Source organism: Dromiciops gliroides, chromosome 1 (genome assembly GCF_019393635.1).
Source record: "Dromiciops gliroides isolate mDroGli1 chromosome 1, mDroGli1.pri, whole genome shotgun sequence".
Taxonomy (NCBI): Eukaryota; Metazoa; Chordata; class Mammalia; order Microbiotheria; family Microbiotheriidae; genus Dromiciops; species Dromiciops gliroides.
Window position 1 is genome coordinate 234,780,767 of NC_057861.1, and position 22,303 is coordinate 234,803,069.

Genomic DNA, 22,303 nt, shown 5'->3' on the forward strand with positions numbered 1-22,303 from the left:
GCAATAAGTTAGAAACAGATTGTGCACCCTATGATTATGGAATGACTGAGAAAATTATGGCATATGAATGTAATAAAATATATCGTACTTCAAGAAATGACAAATATCTAGAATTTTTAAAATATAGGAATATTTGTTTGAATTAATAGAATGAAGAAAATGGAATAAAATTAACAATATACACAGTGAGAATGATATATATGAAGACAGCTCTGGCACTAAAACTATAATTAAAGCAATAGTCAACAACAGTTTTATTAATTTATTAAAGTTAAAACACATGAACAAAATATAAGACTTCATTTACACACTCAGAGGAAGTCATTCTTAAAATGTGTTGCTTGGCTATATTCAGAGATTGTGCTTTATTTGCATTTAATCATGAATTTTGTTAAGATGTGTAAGCTATATCAAACTTAAAATTATCAATAACGAAATTATTTTGAAAAGTTTTGGCCTTAGAATCAGGAGAGACCCAAAATCAAATCCTTCTTCTGATACTTGGTAATTGCAGAACCATTAGCAAGTGGCTTAGTTTCTCTAAGATCTTTTTTATTAGCATCCTTTTTTTTCTTTTTTTAATTCAACTTTATTTTCAGGTACATCTTTATATCTTTATAAAAATACACAAATTGAGGCAGCTAGGTGGTGCAGTGGATAGAGCATCAGCCCTGGATTCAGGAGGACCTGAGTTCAAATCCAACCTCAGACACTTGACACTTATTAGCTGTGTGACCCTAGGCAAGTCACTTAACCCTCATTGCCCCACAAAATTTTTTAAAAAAGGAAAAAAGAAAATATGCACAAATCAAACATATCCTGTATAAATGCATGAATAAGGAAGAGTTTCCTATAGCAGATCACATCCTATGGTCACACAACTAGATAATAAAAGAACATACTCTGTTGAGTTTAAGTATTTGACTAATTAGAACAAAATTAGAAGGTGTAGAAGCAACCTATTAACAATGCGACAATTTGTAAGAACTGACATAAAAGGCATTATTGAGGCTATATGGCTTGCGACCTCACTTTTATTTCCACTGTGCTACTAAAATAGCTGTTTCTAAGGTTACCAAAGACCATTTTAGCACTAAGGAGAGCTGGATTTGGAGTCAGATAACCTGGATTTTATTGCCACTTATTACTCATGTGATTTGGGGTAAATGATTTAACCTCTCCAGGCCTTAGTTTCCTCATCTATGAAAGGAGATAAGACTTGAGTTTAAAGTCCCTTCCTGCTCTAAACCTAGGGTCATGCTGTTCCCACCTGTCTTTCAAAGCTAGTTCAAAGATAGTTCATCTTCTTCATACAGTCTCAAATAGCATTTTGTACATAATCTGAGAGGCAGGGTAGTGTAGGGGTAAGAGAGCTGACTACAAAGCCAAGAAGACCTGGGGCTGAGTCTGTCTTCTATCACACCCTGATTCCTACATACCCTTAACCTCTCAGTACCCAATGCAATTTTCTAAGACTCTAAGTTGCAGAGAAGGTGTCAACCTAAAAGCAGTATTAAAGGGAGTGTCCTCACCAGAATGCTCTCTATACAAATGAAGTCAGGTCCAGTTCTTATCATTTCTCCTTAGAGTAAGAGTTCTTCATTTTTATTGCAGCATGGACCCCACTGGCAATCTGATAAAACCTCTGGGACCCCTTCTCAGACTAATGTTTTAAATGCATAAAACAAAATACAGAGTATTGCAAGGGAAATGAAGTTAGTAAAAAAAAAAAATCCAATTTTCCCCATCTAACTTCAGTGGTACTATTAGGCTGTAAGTTCCATGAAGTGGGTACCATATTTGTATTTGAAGTTTTTTATCTCCCCCAGGATGCAGTACTGCAGTCTGCACATTGTAAGTGCTTATTGGATCCTTTGAATTAACTTGGATTTTTCTTTTCTTTTCTTTTCTTTTCTTTCTTTCTTTCTTTTTTTCTTTCTTTTTTTTTTTTTTGGTGGGGCAATGAGGGTTAAGTGACTTGCCCAGAGTCACACAACTAGTAAGTGTCAAGTGTCTGAGGTCGAATTTGAACTCAGATCCTCTTGAATCCAGGGCTGGTGCTTTATCCACTGCCCCACCTAGCTGCCCCTAAGGATTATTCTTTATCCCCCATTCACATTCTGGCCATTCCTGTCTCCATGACTTTCTCCATACCACTCCCATTTCTAGAAAGGACTTTTCCTATGTCTTCATATGTTGGAGTACCTGCCTTTCCTCAGGGTTCTTCTCATGGAGCCTTCCTTGACTGTACACTCCACCCTCTACACCCAGATGAGAGTGACCTCTCCCTCCTCAAATTTCTCATAGCACTTTATTGAATTCTTCTTATTATGTCACACTCTCCATTGTATCATCATTATATACATCTGCCTTTATATCCCCTATTAACTTGTAAGCTTGAGGGCATGTTCTATGAATCCTCTGTATCTAGCACAGTGGCATAATGGGCACCTGATATGTGCCTATTGACTGGAATGTAATTGGAATTAATTGAAGTGAATTTATATAAATGGACAGTTAAGTGGGTTAAGTAGGAAGTGAGAAACCATAGCACAGTGGAAAGAGCATTCTACCTCCAAAGGGCATATGTTTTCATCCCTTCTCTGATGGCTTGTACCTGAGAGATCTGGAAACAACCACCCTGCTAAAAGCACTTGCATGTGGGACCTCAGAAGAGAAATCTAATTGCTGACAGCATGGACACTGGCATCTGCTATGGAGGTTCTGTCATGAATGGAAAAGACCCTGGGCAAACACTTAGCCAGCTTGCTACTGGGAGTAGCTAGAGGGAACTTCTAGGGTTGGGCCTTCCTGCCACTGAGAGGCCAAGGCCTCGCCTGAAAAGGATAGTGTAATGTGGAGAATAAACAGCCAAAGAAATATGCAACAGAATGCATTCATATTCATGGGTTTTATTCATTTCTAATAGTCTGGGTATAGTTCTGTGATCTTAAAGAGCTACATTCAAATATGCTTGTGTGAATTTTTTTTTAATAAGGAGGGAATTTTATTTAACATTAAAGGACTGGGGAAACGGGATGTCTTCACTTGGCGATGGTGTTACCGGTCATGCTCTTCCCGCTGCCACTGAGCATGATGTACGGGGTCTTCTGGGCTTTCAGTTTCTTCTGGAGCAAAGCCACTGTGCCCAGGGGAGTGTCACCACCGCTCATCTTCAAGAGAGCTTCCTCATGCAGCTTCCTCATCCTCCGCTCAGTCTTCAGTTTGCCTGAACTCTTCCCATGGAATCTGTGAGACAGCTGCCGGAAGGCCTCCTTGGGTGTCAGCTTTCTGCCCGTCTCATCCACATAGTCGAGCTTGAAAAAGGGCTCGTAGCCCTCTTTCTCTTTGAAATCCTGGGTGTAGCCAAGATACTCTTCCCGATGACTATGCTTGTCGTTAACAGCCATCTTGTCCTCGATGCGGTACACAGCAGAAGGCAGAGATTTGTTGGGGGCCTTCACCCGAGCCCCCTTCTGCACCACTGTCTCCAGCAGTCCTTCTTTTTGGCACAAGAGCAGGGCGGCGGCCAGGCCCCTATTCATGAGGGGCTCTTCATCCAGAATGGTGGTAGAGAAACCCTGCTGCTGTTGCTGCTGCAGCTGCTGCTGCTGCTGCTGCTCCTCGTCCAGGTTGACTGTACTCCTGCCAACATTGTCCTCCCCGTCAGATTCTGGGCCAATGTTGGCGGACCTTTCTTCCTGTCTCTCAAAGTCCATGTGCTCTTCCCGGTCCTTCTGCTTGCCAGCCTTCCCGTAAGTCGGGATCTCCCCAAGGGTTCGGCAGAACTCCAAGGTGGCACTGAACACAATGGCCCCTTTGCACTCTGGGTCTTCATCCTCCTCCCTGCTCCGCTGCATCTCGAGTTTCTTCACCATCTCCATCACCTTCTCCCCAGGGTCTCTGAGCTGCTTTAGTTGTTTCAGTCTCCGACCCTTCTCCAGCTGCTCTTGTAGCTCAGCCTCCGCTTCATCCTCCTCGAGGATCCCAGGGAAGCCCGTTCCCTGGGCTCCACCCTCTTCATCGTCACTGATGTCCATGTTTTCCACTCGGCTGTCGTCAGACTGGGGGAGCTGGGAAGGGGTCTGCTTCTCATGCTCTCCCAGGGCTTCCTCCTCGGCCTCGGGGACGTGGCGACGGCCCCTGCCCCGCAACCTGGAGCCAAAGTCTCTCTCGCTTGACTCGTTGCCAAGAGGAAGCAGGTCATCGGCTCGAACCAGCACCTCCTCCTTCTTTCGGATTTTCCTCACCCTTCGCTTTGTCTTTTTGAAGGTCACCACCATCTCCTGTGGGGTGAGGTACTCGGAGGCGAGCCGGGGTCCAGCCATTGCCAGGGACTGCGCCTGCTGCCTCAGGTTGGCCCGGATTTCCTCCAGCTCGCGTTCTCGGGCTCCGTCAGCCGCCCCGCTGCGATCGAGTCGGAACGAGTGCGGTCGCGCCCCTTCCAGCTCCTCATCGTACTTGGCCAAAATGGACCTGGGCTTCCACACAGCCATGTCGTCCACGCTCTCGTCTTCGGCATAGGGCCGGTAATCCGGCTTCTTTTTCCGGAGTTCCACATTCTTTTCTGCCCGCTCTTTGTCGAGGAGGTTCACATTGACCAACACATCCTCCCCCTCCTGCAGCACGTCCTTGTCCTTGAGGGTGAGGATCACGGTCTCCCCCTCCCTGAAGGAGTCGATGGTGTGCTCCACGGTCAGCCCCTGCAGGTCCCGGGCACTGTACTGCTCCTTCCTTCTCGGTGCAAACTCTTCCACCTGGACGTTCGCTCCAAACTCTTGATCCATTTCCTCCAACAGCGTGGCCCTCCTCTCAGCCAAGTCCTTCTCTTTCTGCAGCCGACGGCTCTTCTCAATCCACGCCGCTGTGTCATCTAGCCACGGATCGTCGTCGTCCCCCAGGGTCTTGATCTTCCCCAGCTTCTGCCTGAGGAGCCGCTTCTCCTTGGCCGCCTCCAGCTTCTCACGCAGCTCTTCACGCTGCCGCATGGCCATGGGGTTGATCACGTCCGCCAGCGCAGGCACCTCCTGGGTGCCGGCCGCCCCCTTCTTGACAGCATTAACCTCCAAAGGCTTGAGGCCCAGCTTGGCTCGGAGTTTATTGGTCTCCTCAATGCTGAGAGACGAGGCATCTCCAGAGCTGGCTTTGGATCCAGTGGCAGCTTCGTAGCCGTCATCGCGCTTCTCTCGCTTCGCTCTCCGCTCAGCACCCTCGTGTCTGTGCTCCTCACGCTCGTGTCTGTGCTCCTCACGCTCGTGTCTGTGCTCCTCACGCTCGTGTCTGTGCTCCTCACGCTCGTGTCTGTGCTTCTCACGCTCGTGTCTGTGCTTCTCATGCTTGTGTTTGTGCTTCTTATGCTCGCGGTGCGGGGACACCTGCTCAGCTGTGCCCGGGCCTGAACTCTCCGCCTCCCCTGCCTCCGCCTCCTTCTCTCTGCGGTGCCTCTTCGAGGAGCCCATGGCGGTTGCGACGTCACCGCCCGCCCCTGAAGCAGAATGGGTCGTGTGTGAAGTCCAAGACAAGCTCAGTGGGAATGAAAGCGGAGAAGGTGAATTTATCCCCAAAGTAGCAGGAAGCCGAACAATCATCTGATTGGCTGATTGGCTGATTGGCTAGTTCACACATAGCCAAAGGTGAAAATCCAGGACATTAACCAGAAAGGGTGAAGCCAAGAGATAATTAACAGCAAGTACCAGAGTGCTGTGAGTAAGAAAGGCCACAGGAGCTATGGTTGATACCTCAGAGTACTCAGAATGAGGACCTGAGTTCACATCTCACCTCAACCAGACACTTACTAGCTGTGTGACCCTGGGCAAGTCACTTAACCCTCATTGCCCCACAAAAAATAAAAACAACAACAACAAAAAACAATAAAAACAAAGCCCTTGTAATAAAAACAGAAAGGCTGTACAATGGATAGAGTGGCAAACCTAGGGTTAGGAAATCTTGAATTCAAATCCAGCCTCAAACATTGACTGCCTCACTTTTCTCATTTGCAAAATGAGAATAATAATAGCACCTACCTCCAAGGGAGGTTTTGAAGACAAAATGAAACCATATTTGCAAAGTGCTTTACAAACCTTAAAGCACTATATAAATGCTAGCTATTGTTACTATGAAATATGCATAGTCAAAGAGCCAGGTCAGCATGAAGCTTGAATGGGGAGGGAGGCCAACAGCTGTCTTGGACAGCTTTGGCTTCCACTTCTACTCTCCTTTTGAGAGGAAAGGGTCATAAAATTTGTCTCGCTCATGTGCAATGCCTCCACAAATACCACACAACAAAAAGAGCAACATTTTAATATAGTTTTTTTAAATGTGTATTTGCAGAGAAAAAACAGTTTAAAAAGAGAGAGAGAAAGAAAAGAAAATGTTACTGGCCTACCCTCCCCTCCAGGAAGTAGAGGTAACAAAACAAAATCAGCAGTCTTTCCAGCTAATTCAGCATAAATGGTTACTATGTTTATGTACCCAGAAAACCCTAAGACATAGTTTTGTTTTTCCATGATGGTAGTAACTTCTTCTTTCTCTATGGCAAAGCTCCTACTGAGGCAATAGTGTATTAAAACTAACAACTCTCCTTTGGACAGCATTTCTTAGCCCCTTTTCCTAAGCTCATTAATAAAATAACCCTCAATTAATGATGCTATGAAATCCTACTGACGGAGCCAAGATGGCAGAGAGAAGCTAGGAACTTTCCTGAGCTTTCCTGTATTTCCCTCAAAAACAACATTAAATCAACATTAAATCAAGCCTCTAAACAGATTCTGGAACTACAGAACCTACAAAAAGAGAGATGAAATCCTGCTACGTGAGATAAATTTAAAAGAATTCAGAAAAGGTCTGTCTCACCTGGGTGAAAGGGGAGGGCGGCTCAGCACTACTCCTCCCAGCTGGCAGCTCACCTTAGCAAAGCTCAGCTCAGTGGACAGCTCAACACTGTTGCAACTCAACACAGCTGAGAGTGGGGCAGCTGAGAGCAGTAAGAAGCTTGCAACCATGAACCCTGTGCCCCAGGAGTAGACTTCAACTTGATAAGTTTAAAAATAGCAAGAAACAAAAAAACAAAAAAGGACCCTTACCATTGACAACTTCTATGGTGAAAGGGAAGACCAAAACTCAAACACAGATGAGTTGGTCAAAACGCCCACGAGTGAAGACTCAAGAGGGAAGATGATCTTGTCAAGACCAAAAGGCCTTCTTTGAAGAGCTCAAAAGGGCTTTTAAAAACCAAATAAGAGAGGTAGAAGCAAAAATGGAAAAAGAAATAAGAGAAATGAGAGTTACACTGCAAAAAGAAGCACAAAAAATGACTGAGGAAAACAATTCCTTAAAAAAAAATACAAAATGAAGGGGGCAGCTAGATGGCACAGTGGTTAAAACGCTGGCCCTGGTTTCAGGAGTACCTGAGTTCAAATCCGGCCTCAGACACTTGACACTTGCTAGCTGTGTGACCCTGGGCAAGTCACTTAACCCCCATTGCCTCGCAAAAAAAAAAAAAAAAATACAAAATGAGAGAAAAAATTGGCCAAACAGAAAAAGAAGTACAAAAGCTTACTGTGGAAAATAAGGCCTTAAAAATTAAAATTGAGCAGATGGAAGAGGCACAAAAAGAACCCATTATAACAGAGGGAAAGAAGGGAAGGGTGGGCATTGTTGCAACCTTACTCTCATCAGATTTGATTCAGGGAGGGAATAAAATACACTCCAATTGTATAAAGAAACTTAGCTTACTCTTTAAGGAAACAAAAGGGGAAGGGGAAAAGGGTGGTATTGATAGAAGGGAGGGCACAAGTGGGGGAAAAGGGGGCAGATTGAGGGAGGCAGTGGTCAGAAGCAAAACACTGGTCAAGTGGAATAGGGGGAAAGAAGGGGAAAAAAGTACAAAGGGGAAAAGAAGATAGAGGGAAATAAACAGTTAATATTTTAATTGTGAATGTGAATGGGATGAACTCTCCCATAAAATGGAAGCGAATTGCAGAGTAGATTAAAAACCAGAATCTTGCAATTTGCTGTTTACAAGAAACACATTTGAAGCAGAGAGATAAACACAGAGTAAAGATAAAAGGCTGGAGCAGAATATATTATGCTTCAGATAAAGTCAAAAAAGCAGGAGGGCAGAGCCAAGATGGTAGGGAGGAAGCAGCAAGCTGCCTAAGCTCTCCTTCTGTTCCCTCAAAAAGAACATTAAATCAAGCCTCTGGATGGATTCTGAAACTACAGAACCTGCAAAGAGACAGAGAGACACAGTCTTCCAACCACAGATAATTTAGAAGACTTCAGGAAAATTAGAAGGGATGCAGAAAGTTGGGAAACAATTTTTATGGCCAATACTTCTGATAAAGGCCTCATTTCTAAAATATATAGGAAATAAATCAAATTTATATGTATCCAAGTCATTCCCCAATTGAGAAATGGTCAAAAGATATGAACAGGCAGTTTTCTGATGAAGAAATCAAAGCTATCTATTGCCATATGAAAAAAAATGCTCTAAATAACTATTGACTAGAGAGATGCAAATTAAAACAACTCTGAGGTACCACCTGACACCTATCAGGTGGCTAATATGACAAAAAAGGAAAATAATAAACGTTGGAGAAGCAGTGGGAAAATTGGAACACTAATGCATTGTTGGTGGAGCTGTGAACTGATCCAACCATTCTGGAGAGCAATTTGGAATTATGCCCAAAGGGCTATAAAGCTGTGCATACCCTTTGACCCAGCAGCACCACTTTTGGGTCTTTTCCCCAAAGAGATCATAAAAAAAGGAAAAGGACCCACATGTACAAAAATATTTATAGCTGCTCTTTTTTGTGGTGGCAAGGAATTGGAAATTGAGGGGATGAGGGGGCAGGTAAATGGTGCACCAGCCCTGGACTCAGGAGGACCTGAGTTCAAATCTGGCCTCAAACACTGGACACTTACTAGCTGTGTGACCCTGGGCAAGTCACTTAACCCTCATTTCCCTGCAAAAAAAAAATAAAGAAAAGAAAAGAAATTAAGGGGATGTTCATCAATTGAGGAATGGCTGAACAAGTTGTGGTATATGAATGTAATGGAATTCTATTGTGCTGTAAGAAACGATGAGCAGGAGTTCAGAGAAACCTGGAAGGACTTGTATGAACTGATGATGAGTGAGATGAGCAGAACCAGAAGAACATTATACACAGTATCATCAACATTATGTGTTGATCAACTGTGATAGACTAGATTCTTCTCACCTATCCAATGGTACAAGAAAGTTCCAAAGGACTCATGATGGAAAAGGCTCTCCAAATCCGGGAAAAAAAAAAAAGGAACTGTGAAATATGGATGCTGATTAGACCATACTATTTCTTTTGTTTTTGGTGCTGTTAGTTTTCTGTTTTGAGGTTTTTCCTTTTTGTTCTGATTCTTCTCTTATAACATGACTAATGCAGAAATATGTTTACTGTTATTATGTATATATAACCTATATTAGATCACCAGCCATCATGGGGAAGGGGGGAGGGAGGAGAGGGAGGGGGAAAAATTGGAAATTGGAAATCTTATATAAATAAATAAATGTTGAAAACTATTTCTACATGTAACTGGAAAATAATAAAATACTTTTTTTTTAAATCCTACTGAAAGATAGTTGTGGTATAGTGAAAGGAGAGAAGAACTTGAAATCAGAAGATCTAGGTTCAAGTCATGATTCTGCCTATGAGTCACTTAACCTGAGTCTCATCTGTAAAATGGAGATAATGATATTTGCTATGGTGAAATTACCTTGTCCTATTTTCTTGACAGTGGGAGGAATGAAGAGAAGACTATGTTGATATTGCTGCAAGTCCATTAATTTTGTTTGTAATTGTGATTTAAAAAGGAAAAAACCATGTAGTCTATGGGATTTCCCACCCCTAGTACCCTCCCCCCAAAAAGGGACCAAAGGTCTAGTCTCTAAAGTAAAGATGAGGTTGAAACTAATCCTTGAAAATAAGGAAGGATGCTCATTATTCATGGACTGTGGGGTATATATGTTAATTTATCTCTATGAAAAAGTAAAGCAAAAGCTAGGGATGGGCCTATCAATAAATACTGGTTCAGAATGAAATAGAAATATAATTTTGGAAGAAAGGTCATGTGGAGAAGCTATCAGAGATGTCTCAGGAGGATTATCTTTTCTGCATTTGTTTATGAAGTTTCTATAACCCAATAGGCAATTTTTATGACACTTCTATGCACAGCGGAAAAATAGGTATATTACTGTCATTCCCATTCAGTATTCTCCAAAAGTCTATCATATCTAACTCTTCTAAAATTCTATTTAGGGCCTTAACTTCTTTCTTTTCTTTTTTCTTTTGTTTCTTTTGTTAAATTTATCTAGGTCTAAGAGGGTAAAGTCTCCCAATATTACTGTTTTGTTATCTATTTTTCCCTGTAATTTTCCTTTAAGAATTTAGATGCTATGCCATTCGTTATATATATGTTTAGTATTAATATGTAAGGAATTAATTGTGATTTGGAGTTTTTATAACCCCATCTTTGCTTCATCATGGTCAGACTGAAAAGATGCAAGCTTTAAAAGCCTAAGAGAAGATGCGTGTGTACTTTAAGAGATTATAGAACAAACAACACAAAGAACATTTATTGAGTCAAAGTATCAAACTAAAGTACCTAACCCCCACCTAGGAGTACCACACACCCACATGGGCCTCGCCAAATTATAATGGGAATAGCCCAGGGGGTATGTTAAACCAATTGGAAACTCAGCCCAGCTATAGAACCACCCTTCCCGTGAGAGAGGCAGGAAGAGGGAGAGAGAGGACTCTCAGAGACAGGGATGAGAGGAGGAAGGTTGAGAGAGAGAGAGAGGAGCTGGTGTGTTGTTTGATCTTAAGGCCTAACCAGGAGAAACTACAAAGCTGATTCTCCTTAGAACTGGCTCGTTAGGCCAGCTGAGCTGGAAACAAGTTTAGGGTTTGATTTAGTTTTTGCCAGACCCAAGCTGTTCTGAGTAGCTAATGAAGTAGAGCTTATTCAAGGTACCTGGAGGCAAAATTAACCTAGAGACTTAGATTCTAACTATCTCTATCCCTTTTCTCATTGTACCTGGCTTTATTAACTCCACTTATGTTGTAAATTTTGTTACTATTAATAAACCCTGATTTGTTTGTGGAAAAGAGGCTGTTAATCTCCTTTCTTATTAGTATGGGAGACATAACTGAAAAAGAGGCAGTTTAGACAAAGGGAAACTCTGGTCCCCCTTTATTTTATGAACCCCAATATTACAGTGAGCCACCCAATTAACTCCCCATACTGAATTTGGCCCACACAGAGATTAATCATCTACGCTTTTAGTAAAATGTGTTTTGCCTATTTATCTCTTTTAATTGAGTCAATTTTTACTTTCACTTTGTCTAAGATCCTGATAGCTACTCCTGCATTTTTTATATCACATGAAGCAAAATAGATTCTGCTCTAGCCTCTTAGTCTAATTCTATGTGTATCTTTCTGTTACAAATATGTTTCTTATAAACAACATATTATTGGATTATAGTTTCTAATCCATTCTGCTATCCTCTTCCATTTTATGATTAAATTCATCTCATTCACATTCATGATTCTGAGCTAGCTGTGTATTTCCCTCTATTCTATTTTCTTATACTTTTTCTTCTCTTTTTTTTCCCAAAACCCTATTTGAGTTTGCTTTGCTTCTAACTAATGCCTCCCTAAATCTACACACTCTCTCTTCTCTCACCTTTTCCCCTTAACCCCTTTCCTTTCTATTTCTCTATTGGGTAAGATGTATTTCTGTATCCAGTTGTCTGTATATGTGTATATTCTTCCTTCCCTTGATCAGTTCAGATGAGAGAGAGTTTCAAACATCATCTACTCTTCACACCACTGCTTACTTCTCATGCACTACATCTATATAAAATAATTTCCCCCATTCTTCCTTTCCCTTCCCCCATATCAGTGTATTCCTCTTCCCCACCCTCTATCAAATTAGATTTCCCCACTATCTCTGATGATAATAGAATTCTGAGAGCCTACATGTATCATCTCCCCATATGAAAATGTAAACAATTTATTCTCATTTAGTCTATTATGACTGCTCACATATTTACCTTTTTATTCTTCTCTTGACTCTTGTGTATGTTAAATATCCTATTTACCTGTGGTCTTTTCATCAGGAATACTTGGAACACCTCTATTTCAATAAAAATCAATTTTTCCCTTGTAGGATTATAATCAGCTTTGCTGAGTAAGTTTTTTGGTGGGTTGTTTGGGGTTTGGGGGATTATTTTGTAAGCCTAGAGCCTTTGCCTTCTGGAATATCATATTCCAAGCTCTCTGCTCCTTGAAAGTGCTGGCTGGTGTGATGTTTAAAATATAAATTGTGGTCACCTTAAATTAGAAGCTTCAGCACCAGCCTTTGGGCATTAAACATTTATTAAAACATACAGGTATTCACAAGGAGTTCAGAAAGTTAAGAAAAGGCCTATCTAGCATAGACTTCCAGCCTGGTTGGGTTCTTCCTCAAGTCCTCCTCCACAAGTCTGCTTTAATCAGGAACTCTCTCCAGCAAACTGATTGTGGAAGCTTTTTATAGGTTTGGAACAGAGGCGGTCCTTACACACTGCTTCAAGCTGATTGGTTGGTGTCATCCAAATCCATTGGTTCTGAAGGTGTTCTCAAGGTGTGATTACAATCCAGTTAACTTGAAGTAGGCTAATCAGCAGTTAATCACTCTCACTTGATTCAATCAGTCTAGATTAATCTCCAGGTAGATCTTTGAGTATCTGCTAAATCTCATTATTTCATCACACTGGTAAATACTGTATGATCCTGACTATGGTTCCTTAGTACCTGAATTCTTTCTAGCTATTTGCAGTATTTTCTCCTTGATCAGGGAGTTCTGAATTTCGGATATGACATTCCTAGTAGTTTTCATATGGGTGTTTCTTTTAGGAGGTGACTGGTATGGATCTTTCCATTTCTACTTTGCCCTCTGGTTTTCAGACATCAGAGGCATTTCCTATGATTTCTTAAAATATGCTGTTTGTTTATGACTTTCAGATAGACAAGGTATTCTTAAATTATCCCTCCTTAATATGTTCTCCTCTCTATTACCCTTACAGACAGATCCCCACTTCAATCTGCCTTGGATTTATGATACAGTATTGGGTAGTAAATGACAGAACTACCATATTGCACCCATTTCACACCCTGTACACTAGTTCAGGGACCCCCTGGACCTCTTTCTGCCCCAGTGCAAAGCCTCTGTCCTCTTATAGTCACTGAGTATTGGAATGCTCTTTGCAGCATACTCCTAGCCAGGCCTCAGTATTCCCAGTCTCTCTCTCTCTCTCTCTCTCTCTCTCTCTCTCTCTCTCTCCCTCTTATGCTGACCTGGGCTGGAAAAATTAGTTGGTGTAATTTTTTTCTTGGATTCCCAAATCAAGATATACTCTGGTACATTTTCTAGATCTTTGTGGAGGTGGTATGATGGGAGAACTGAACTATTCTTCATACTTCTTTACAACTTTACTACACCTCAATAATAGACATTTTTTAAAGCAAGAAGTATGAAATGGGAATTTGTCTTCTGCCAAATTATGTTCTGCCATAATCTTTTTTGGTATTTAAGTTCAATTTTTTAAATTATTTTAAAATTTCATTAACCATTTTTTAAAAACTTTTTTAAGGCATTGCTAATGTCACTCAGGAAATAAAATTCTAAGAAATGTGTGCTGCTTTCAAAGAAATGTGGGGATGGAAGGTGAGTTTGAGGAGAAAAGATAACATTTTCTTCTCTAGTCAACTGGGAAATAGCAATCTAGGAAATAGAAGGTGGTAGCAAATAATATCCAACTGACAAGACCAGTAAACTGGGTCAGACAGTATCTCAAAGCAGGCGGTACCCAAGAGATTCCTTCACTGAGGCTGCCCCCTGGGTGGTACCCTTCCCAGGGTAATACTTCTTTCCAAGTATAACTATCTTCCAGGATGATTGCAAGGATGAAATGAGATAGTGTTTGTGAAGCACTTTGTAATCCATAAAGTACTAAATATGAGGCAGCATGCTGCAGCATTTAGAGGGCCAGCCTTAGACTCAGAAATATCTGGGTTCAGGTCCTGCCTTGGACATATACTAACTGTGTGGCTCTGGGGAATTTCCTTAACCTCTCAGTGCTCCCAGGAAACTCTTTAAGAATATAACTTAATGGGCAGCTAAGTGGAGCAGTGGATAAAGCACTGGTCCTGGATTCAGGAGGACCTAAGTTCAAATCTGGCCTCAGACACTTGACACTTACTAGCTGTGTGACCCTGGGCAAGTCACTTAACCCTCATTGCCCCACAAAAAAAAATATATAACTTAAATACAACCAACATGGAAATATGCTTTGCATGACTGAACATATATAACCTATGTTAAATTGTCTGCCTTCTCATTGGAGGAGAAGGGAGAGAGAGAATTTGGAACTCAAAGTTTTAAGAAACAAAGGGTAAAAATTGTTTTTATATGTAATTGAGGGGAAATACTACATCTTTTAAAAAGAAAACAAGTTTAAAAGTCAAGTCAAGCATTTATTAAGAGTACCAAAATAGTCTTTGCCCTTAGAGAGCTCACAGTCTACCAAGAGGAGACAATATACAACAAACAGCTATGTACAAACTAGCATACAAGATGAACTAGAGATAACTGAGGCAAGGCACTAGCATTAAGGAAGACTGGAAAAGAGGAATTTAGCTGAGATTTTTGGGTTACTAAGCAATTTTAATCTGCATTAGCATAGGGAATTAACTACACTGATCCAATTCACAGGACCAAAAAAAAAAGTGTCCTCAAATTTCAATGACTATTATTACTATTTGATCTTAGCTAATAGGTAATTATTGCACACCAAATTCTTATTCTCTTTTGATTATATGCAATGAAGAATATTGCTCTGTAACAAGTCAAAATACTTGAATCAACAGGCACCAATAGTAATCTGAACATCTTATAGATGCTAATATTTCAACAACAATAAAAAGGAGGGGGAAAACCTGAAAGAAAATCAAGATGCCAAACCTCTGTTACTTTTTTTTTTAACATGGGGAAGTATAAAAGTAGTCTATTCTGGTCAAGAGAACAGTACCACTGAAAATTCATTTAAGTCATCCAACCTCCCTGCCCCCCCCCAAGTTGTAAGTTTTTGATTATGCTTATGATTGATTAGGAGAAGCTGGTTCCAGTACATATGTTATACTAAGAGGGGAAAAAAACACATCTGCTCAAAATCATTTGTGGTTGGTTCAATTCTGTAGGTATAGCATTTGGAAATTACAGACTACTATAAATTACCTTCTCAAAAAATTTCCGGGTGCCATCACAGGCCTCAGAAATCATGTGTCTTGCATTTTCCATGGCTCCACAGTAAGAATTGGCACCTTGGTCAAGAAACCTGAGGTTTGGGGTTACAGTTCTTTCTTTTCATTGGGAACTATTCTGCTCCCTGGAGAATTCCACTCAGACATCTTCTGAAAGAATGGGCATCTAATGGGTGCAGTAGCAGAGAAAACCAGAAGCAGAGCTATTAATAAACAGAGGACCAAAAGGTCCCTTCCTATGAGAGCAGCCCCATTTTGTGTAAAACCAAGCCTGCTCCTTACAATGGCAGGCCACCTCCTCCAATGGGGTAGACAAAATCGATGTAGGCAAAGTTTGTCTTCAGGCTCAACTCCTCACTGCTCTGAGTATTTCACCTTCCTCCTCCTTTCAATTCACTTTCTTCTTCCTAAGTATCCAATACTTCTTACCCTCCTATCAGGAAGAGAAATATATAAAAAAAGGAATTCATACACATTTTAGTGGCAAAATGTTTAACTTCCCAGGGATATCTGCTGGTTTAAAAGTGTATATACTCAGCAGAGGCTGATGTTCTTCAGACCAAAGGGATGTCTTTTCAATGATGAATTTCAGGCAATGAGGGAGGCATTATTTTTTTTAGCTGACTGGGAGGGGTAGAAGTGAAGACAAATAGATCCTTTCTAGTGCCCTTTAATTCAAATTCCCAAGAATAAGAGCTGGCCTCCCTTAGACAAAAGGCTATCCTTATGTGGAAGTAGAGACACTTAGGATGGCGCTGATGTCTGCATAGGAGATGTCAGTTAGTAAACAAGCATTTATTAAGCAAGTACCTGTGGTGTAACAAGAACCATCCTGAAAACTGTGGGTATAAATAAGGACCAAAACAGTCCCTTCTCTCAAGGAGCTCACATTATAACAGGACAAACAACATATAAACAGCTATGTACAAACAAGATACATACAGAATTAACTAGAGATAAACAGAGGGAAGCTACTTACTAGGAAGTATTGAGACAGACCAGGGAAAGTTACTTGAAAAATATGGGATTTTGTCTGAGACTTGAAGGAAGCCAAGAAAGCCAGAAGAAAAGACAAAGAAGGGGAGAATTCCAGGCATGGGGATGGACAGTGAAAATGCCCAGGACATAGGGGCAGCTAGGTGGCACAGTGGATAAAGCACCGGCCCTGGATTCAGGAGGAGCTGAGTTCAAATTCAGCCTCAGACACTTGACACTTACTAGCTGTGTGACCCTGGGCAAGTCACTTAACCCTTATTGCCCTGCAAGAAAAAGAAAAAATGCCCAGCGGATAGAGTGTCATATATGGGAAGGACAGCAAGGACAGTGTCACTGGATTGTAGAGTACATAGAGGGGAATTAGATTTAAGAAGACTGGAAAAGTAGAAAGAAGCCAAGTTGTGAAGAGCTCTAAAAGTGAAAGAGAGCATTTTATATTTGATCCATACTTGAATACATGCCCTCCTTTCCTCTGCTTCACAGAAATGCTATCTCTTGTCAAGGTTTGGCTCAAGTGCCAGCTCTACGAGGTCTTCCCGATCCCTAGGGCTGCAAGAGCTCCTCTCTTTATCTCTGTCTCTGTCTCTGTCTCTGTCTCTCTCTCTCTCTGTCTCTCTCTCTGTGTCTCTCTCTGTCTCTGTCTTTCTGTTTCTCTGTGTCTGTCTCTCTTTTTTCTCTCATACACGCACATATACGCACACACAATTTACTTTGGATTTATTTGATATTTCCTTTTATGTGTATGTGTTGTTTACCCTTCCCCTCCTACTCCATTGAAGGTAAATTCAGGTGGGCAGGAACCATTTCATTGCTGCCTTTATATTACCAATGCCTATCACAGTGTCTTGCATGTATATGGTTGGCACTTAATAAATATCTGCTGCTTCCCTGCTTGCTTCCCTTCTTGCTTGCTTGCTTGTTTGGAGAAATACTCCAGTATTTCTATGCCCCCTATCACTGGCTGGCTGAAGTGTTGCTTAGCCCCCTACATTATTTAAATGAAATCAAAACTTCTACTGGCTAGGCTTCAGTCAAAATTTTGATTGGAGGCAAATTCAGGAAGATGTGAATAGGGAAAGAGTACAGGATCCTATCCTTCTAAAGTAATGAAAATCAGTGAAGTTATGGAAGGGCATGGGTGACATTCCTTAGAGAAGCTATATCATTAAGCTGAATATGTCAGTAGCCATGATCTCTTGACAGTTGTGGTAGATCATTAGACGCTGGAATCAGGTTATACACCCCAGGGGATTGAAGCAAAAGGAGTATCTATGCCAGAAATGGGGCAAGCAGGCAGGGTTTATAAACTACAACATACTCATCTTCTCTGTGAAGATATCCCTATTACATGTGTGCCTTCACGTAGCAATATCATCATAAATGCAACATTGAAAATCCACAATGATAACAGAAGTGTGAAAAGATAACAGCTGTTTCCAGAGTCTTTTGCTTGATCTCAGGAACAAGCAAAGGAAAATATATTCATAAGTGCAAATATCTTCAGAAATTGTTCTACCTTTTTAGAGATCTGATAGTATATTGACTTCTGGATTTCACCTGACAAGCACTGAATTGTGGTCTAGTTATTTTTTAATTGAAACTATGAATGTTCTTGTTCTCAGAGGTTTTTTCAGCCCTAGCTCCTGTCTGAAGTTTGCATTGCTTCCAAATGACTGGTTCCAGTACAGGTTTGTGTACTTATGGGATTTTTGAGACCTTACTATGAGACTTCAGCAATCTGATTGAGAAGAATTGTGTTGGAAGGAGAAGCAGAGAAGGGATACTCTAAAACATTCATACCATCTTCCTGCCTCCTCCACTTCAACATCCCATTCCACTTCCCTCCAGCTCCTTTGAAACTAGTCCTTTTCCTCTCCCCCAAACCTTTATCTTCCAACCAGATGTATATTCCAACAATTATTGGTGATCAATTAAAAAGATACCAATGTTTCTTAATAATTACAATGATGATAGCTAGCATTTATATAGCCGCTACTATTTGCCAGGTACTGTGCTAAGCAGTATGTAAATATTATCTTATTTGATCCACACCGTCCTGAGAGTTAGGTAGAATCCCCTTTTTATACATGAGGAAACTGAGGCAAAGAGAGGTTAAGTGACTTGCCCAAAGTCACACAGCTAGTAAGTGAGGCCAAATTTTAATTCAGGTCTTCCTGACTCCAGTCCCAGGGCCCTATCCACTGTGCCACCTAGGTGGGGACCTAATCAACTCACTTACCACTGGCCCTGGAAAAACACCTCTCCAGTTCCTCCACTCAGACTATATTTTTATTCATTTGGTTCATTTCCAGGACATAATCCCATCCTTCCAGGACAAGGTGGCCCTACTCATAGATTCCCCTTCAGATTTAGACGAAACCAGCCAACAGACATCTGCTGTTCATTAATAGGATTGTTTTCTGAGCCCAATTCTTGATCTTGCTTTAGGTCTTTTTTTTTTATTTTTAAACAATAGAACATTGTCTCCTTAGGGATGTTGATCCCTAGTACTTTATCTTGATTGTAGTGATGAAGTGCACACTCTGTAGCCCCTTTGATTAGGTCTACTTAAAGATTTGGATGGATTACCAAAGTGCTGAAGGCTTCCCCCTAAAAAGGTGGCACGTGAGAACATGAGGCAGCTGGATTTCCCTATTTTCTTTCCCCAAAACATCAGATAGAAAACATGGAAAAATATCACACCCATTTTGAATCTTCTGTGAGAAAATAATGTGGCTTTAGGACTCCCAGAGATCCCCTCACCCAAGAGCCTAACTGCCTGACCTTTTTTTTTTTTAGTGAGGCAATTGGGGTTAAGTGACTTGCCCAGGGTCACACAGCTAGTAAGTGTTAAGTGTCTGAGGCCGGATTTGAACTCAGGTACTCCTGACTCCAGGGCCGGTGCTCTATCCACTGCACCACCTAGCCACCCCTGCCTGACCTTTTAAGACTGGCCCAGAGTCAGTCAAGTGGGACCTGGGACTGTGAATAGGGATTAAAACCACACCCACCTGAAGGCTTTTTCCCCTCAGAGGGCTCCTTACTCTGACATCAGCCAGACCACACTCAAATCCAGTAAACCAATAAATTTGAATGATGCTAGCCAATTAGCTTTGAGCAATGTGTATGGGCAGGCTCTCCTCCTGCCCACAGCAAGCTTGCATTGTCACTCACCCTCTTGGCCTGGGAAGGCAGAAAGGGAGCTACATGGTCCAGTTTTCTCTCTCTTCTATTATCCTTGCTGGGCTTTCCTATCTTTCAGAGCCATTTACTTTCTCTTTGCTAATACTTAATATACTTTAATAAATGCTTAATGCCCCCAAACTGGTGCAGTAGCCTCGCATTTCTAAGTAACAAATATATTATAAGTCTCAGCTAAATTCCCTAACACTTGGGACAATTATAGAGCAACCACATTTAATTTTATTCACCACACTTCCTATAAAAAGATGTATAATTGGGGGGGCAGCTAGATGGTGCAGTGGATAAAGCACCAGCCCTGGATTCAGGAAGACCTGAGTTCAAATCCAGTCTCAGACACTTGACACTAGCATGTTCCTTTTTATTAGGTGTTATGAGCTAAAAGCTCAATGGGAGGACTAAATTCTTGCTGAATGGATCAGTAAATCTTAGCTACTTTCTCCCCCACACTGGGGTCAGGTCAGGCAACCACACATTAGATTTTAAACATCACAGCTAGAATTTTAGGCTTTACAATAGAAATTGATAGATTTCTCAAATATCATGAAAAAATGAGTTCAAAACTTACAGAACTCCTGAAATAAACACTACTTCACAAAGTAATAGACAGAGCAGACAATAGGTATAACCTCCTGAATTTATTATTTAATAAGTTGTTTGTTTTACTTTAAATTTTGTAAATTTCTCCTTTTATTTTCAAGATTTCTATTTTGGTTTTTAATTGAGGAGAGGAGAGGTAAATTGGTTTTCTAATTTTTTAGAATTATTACATTATCTGTACTTTCTTTTAATCCTAAAAGTGTTTAGAAAAATACATTTTTCCTTAAGTACTGTTTTGTCTGTATCCCTCAAATTTTTTTGTGTTTTCTCATTGTTGTCATTATTTTTTTTTTTGCTGGACAATGGGGGTTAAGTGACTTGCCCAGGGTCACACAGCTAGTAAGTGCCAAGTGTCTGAGGCCGGATTTGAACTCAGGTCCTCCTGAATTCAGAGCTGATCCTTTATCCACTGCGCCACCTAGCTACCCTCGTTGTCATTATTTATGTAATTATTAATTGTTCCTATGATTTGTTCTTTGACCCACCCATTCTTCAGAATTCAGTTATTTCATTTTCCAATTGATTATCAATCTATACTTCAAAGTCCCTTTACTGAATATAATTTTTGGTGCATTGTGGTCAGAACAGGATGCAGTTAATATTTCTGCTTTGTTGCATTTGTTGATGAGATTTTTATGTCCTAATACACAATTTTTGTGAAGATGCCATGCACAGCCAAGAAATATACTCCTATTACTATTCAATATTCTCCAATATTGAATTTATCATATTTAACTTTTCTAATCTATCATAGCTAACTTTTTTTTTTGTGGGGCAATGGGGGTTAAGTGACTTGCCCAGGGTCACACAGCTAGTAAGTGTCAAGTGTCTGAGGCCAGATTTGAACCCAGGTACTCCTGAATCCAGGGCTGGTGCTTTATCCACTGCGCCACCTAGCTTCCCCCATAGCTAACTTTTCTAAATTACTATTTTTTTTAAAGTGAGGCAATTGGGGTTAAGTGACTTGCCCAAGGTCACACAGCTAGTAAGTGTTAAGTGTCTGAGACTGGATTTGAACTCAGGTACTCCTGACTCCAGGGCCGGTGCTCTATCCACTGTGCCACCTAACTGCCCCCTAAATTACTATTATCACCATAACTTCTTTTTTTTTTTTTTAAGTGAGGCAGTTGGGGTTAAGTGACTTGTCCAGGGTCACACAGCTAGTAAGTGTTAAGTGTCTGAGGCCGGATTTGAACTCAGGTACTCCTGACTCCAGGGCCAGTGCTCTATCCACTGCGCCACCTAGCTGCCCCCCATAACTTCTTATTTTATGTTTGTATTTATCTATGTCTAAGAGGGGTAAGTTGAGGTACTCCACTATTTTAGTCTTACTGTATATTTCTCCCTATAATTCATTTAATTTTTCCTTTAGAAATTTAGATACTATGCTATTTGGGGCGTTTATGTTCAGTATTAATATTAATTCATCATCTACGGCACTTTTTAGTAAAATGAAGTTTCCCTATTTGTCTCTTTTAATTAGGTCTATGTTTGCTTTTGCTTTGTCTGAGATCATGAGTACTTTATTACTTCAGCTGAGGCATGGCAGATTCTACTCCAGCCCCTTTTTTTAACTTTATATGTGTCTTTTTGTTTCAAGTATGTTTCTTGTAAACAACAGACTGTTGGATTCTGGTTTCTAATCCATTGAGTAAACTCATCCCATTCACATTCAGTTATGAATGATGTGTTTTCCCCTCCATCCTATGCTATTATACTTATCGTTCTCTTTTTTATCCCGCCCCCTATTTTTTTTCTTTCTTTTTTTTCAGTGAGGCAATTGGGGTTAAGTGACTTGCCCAGGGTCACACAGCTAGTAAGTATTAAGTGTCTGAGGCCAGATTTGAACTCAGGTACTCCTGACTCCAGGGCCGGTGCTCTATCCACTGCGCCACCTAGCTGCCCTCTCCCCCGCCCCCTATTTAAGACAGCTATTTTGCTTCTGACCACTGCCTTTCTTAATTTACACTTCCTCTTATTTTCCTCCCCTCCTTTCTCTTAGCCACTCTCTTTCCTATTTCCTTGTTAGGTAAGATGAATTTCTATACCCAACTGTGTGTGTATATGTAATCTTCCCTCCATGAATCAGTATAGTTGAGAGTGAGGTTCAAATGTTTCCCACCCCTCCCCACTACTTTACCTACATTATATGCACTCTTTCTTG

The 22,303-nt window shown here is 41.0% G+C and overlaps 1 protein-coding gene across 1 annotated transcript; it reads right to left on the minus strand.

Moving 5' to 3' along the window:
• Positions 1 to 3,044: 3,044 nt before the first annotated feature.
• Positions 3,045 to 5,459, minus strand: LOC122737340 (U4/U6.U5 tri-snRNP-associated protein 1-like). Its single transcript, XM_043979820.1, has one exon. The coding sequence runs from the start codon at positions 5,457 to 5,459 to the stop codon at positions 3,045 to 3,047; it is 2,415 nt and encodes an 804-aa protein (XP_043835755.1).
• Positions 5,460 to 22,303: the final 16,844 nt, after the last annotated feature.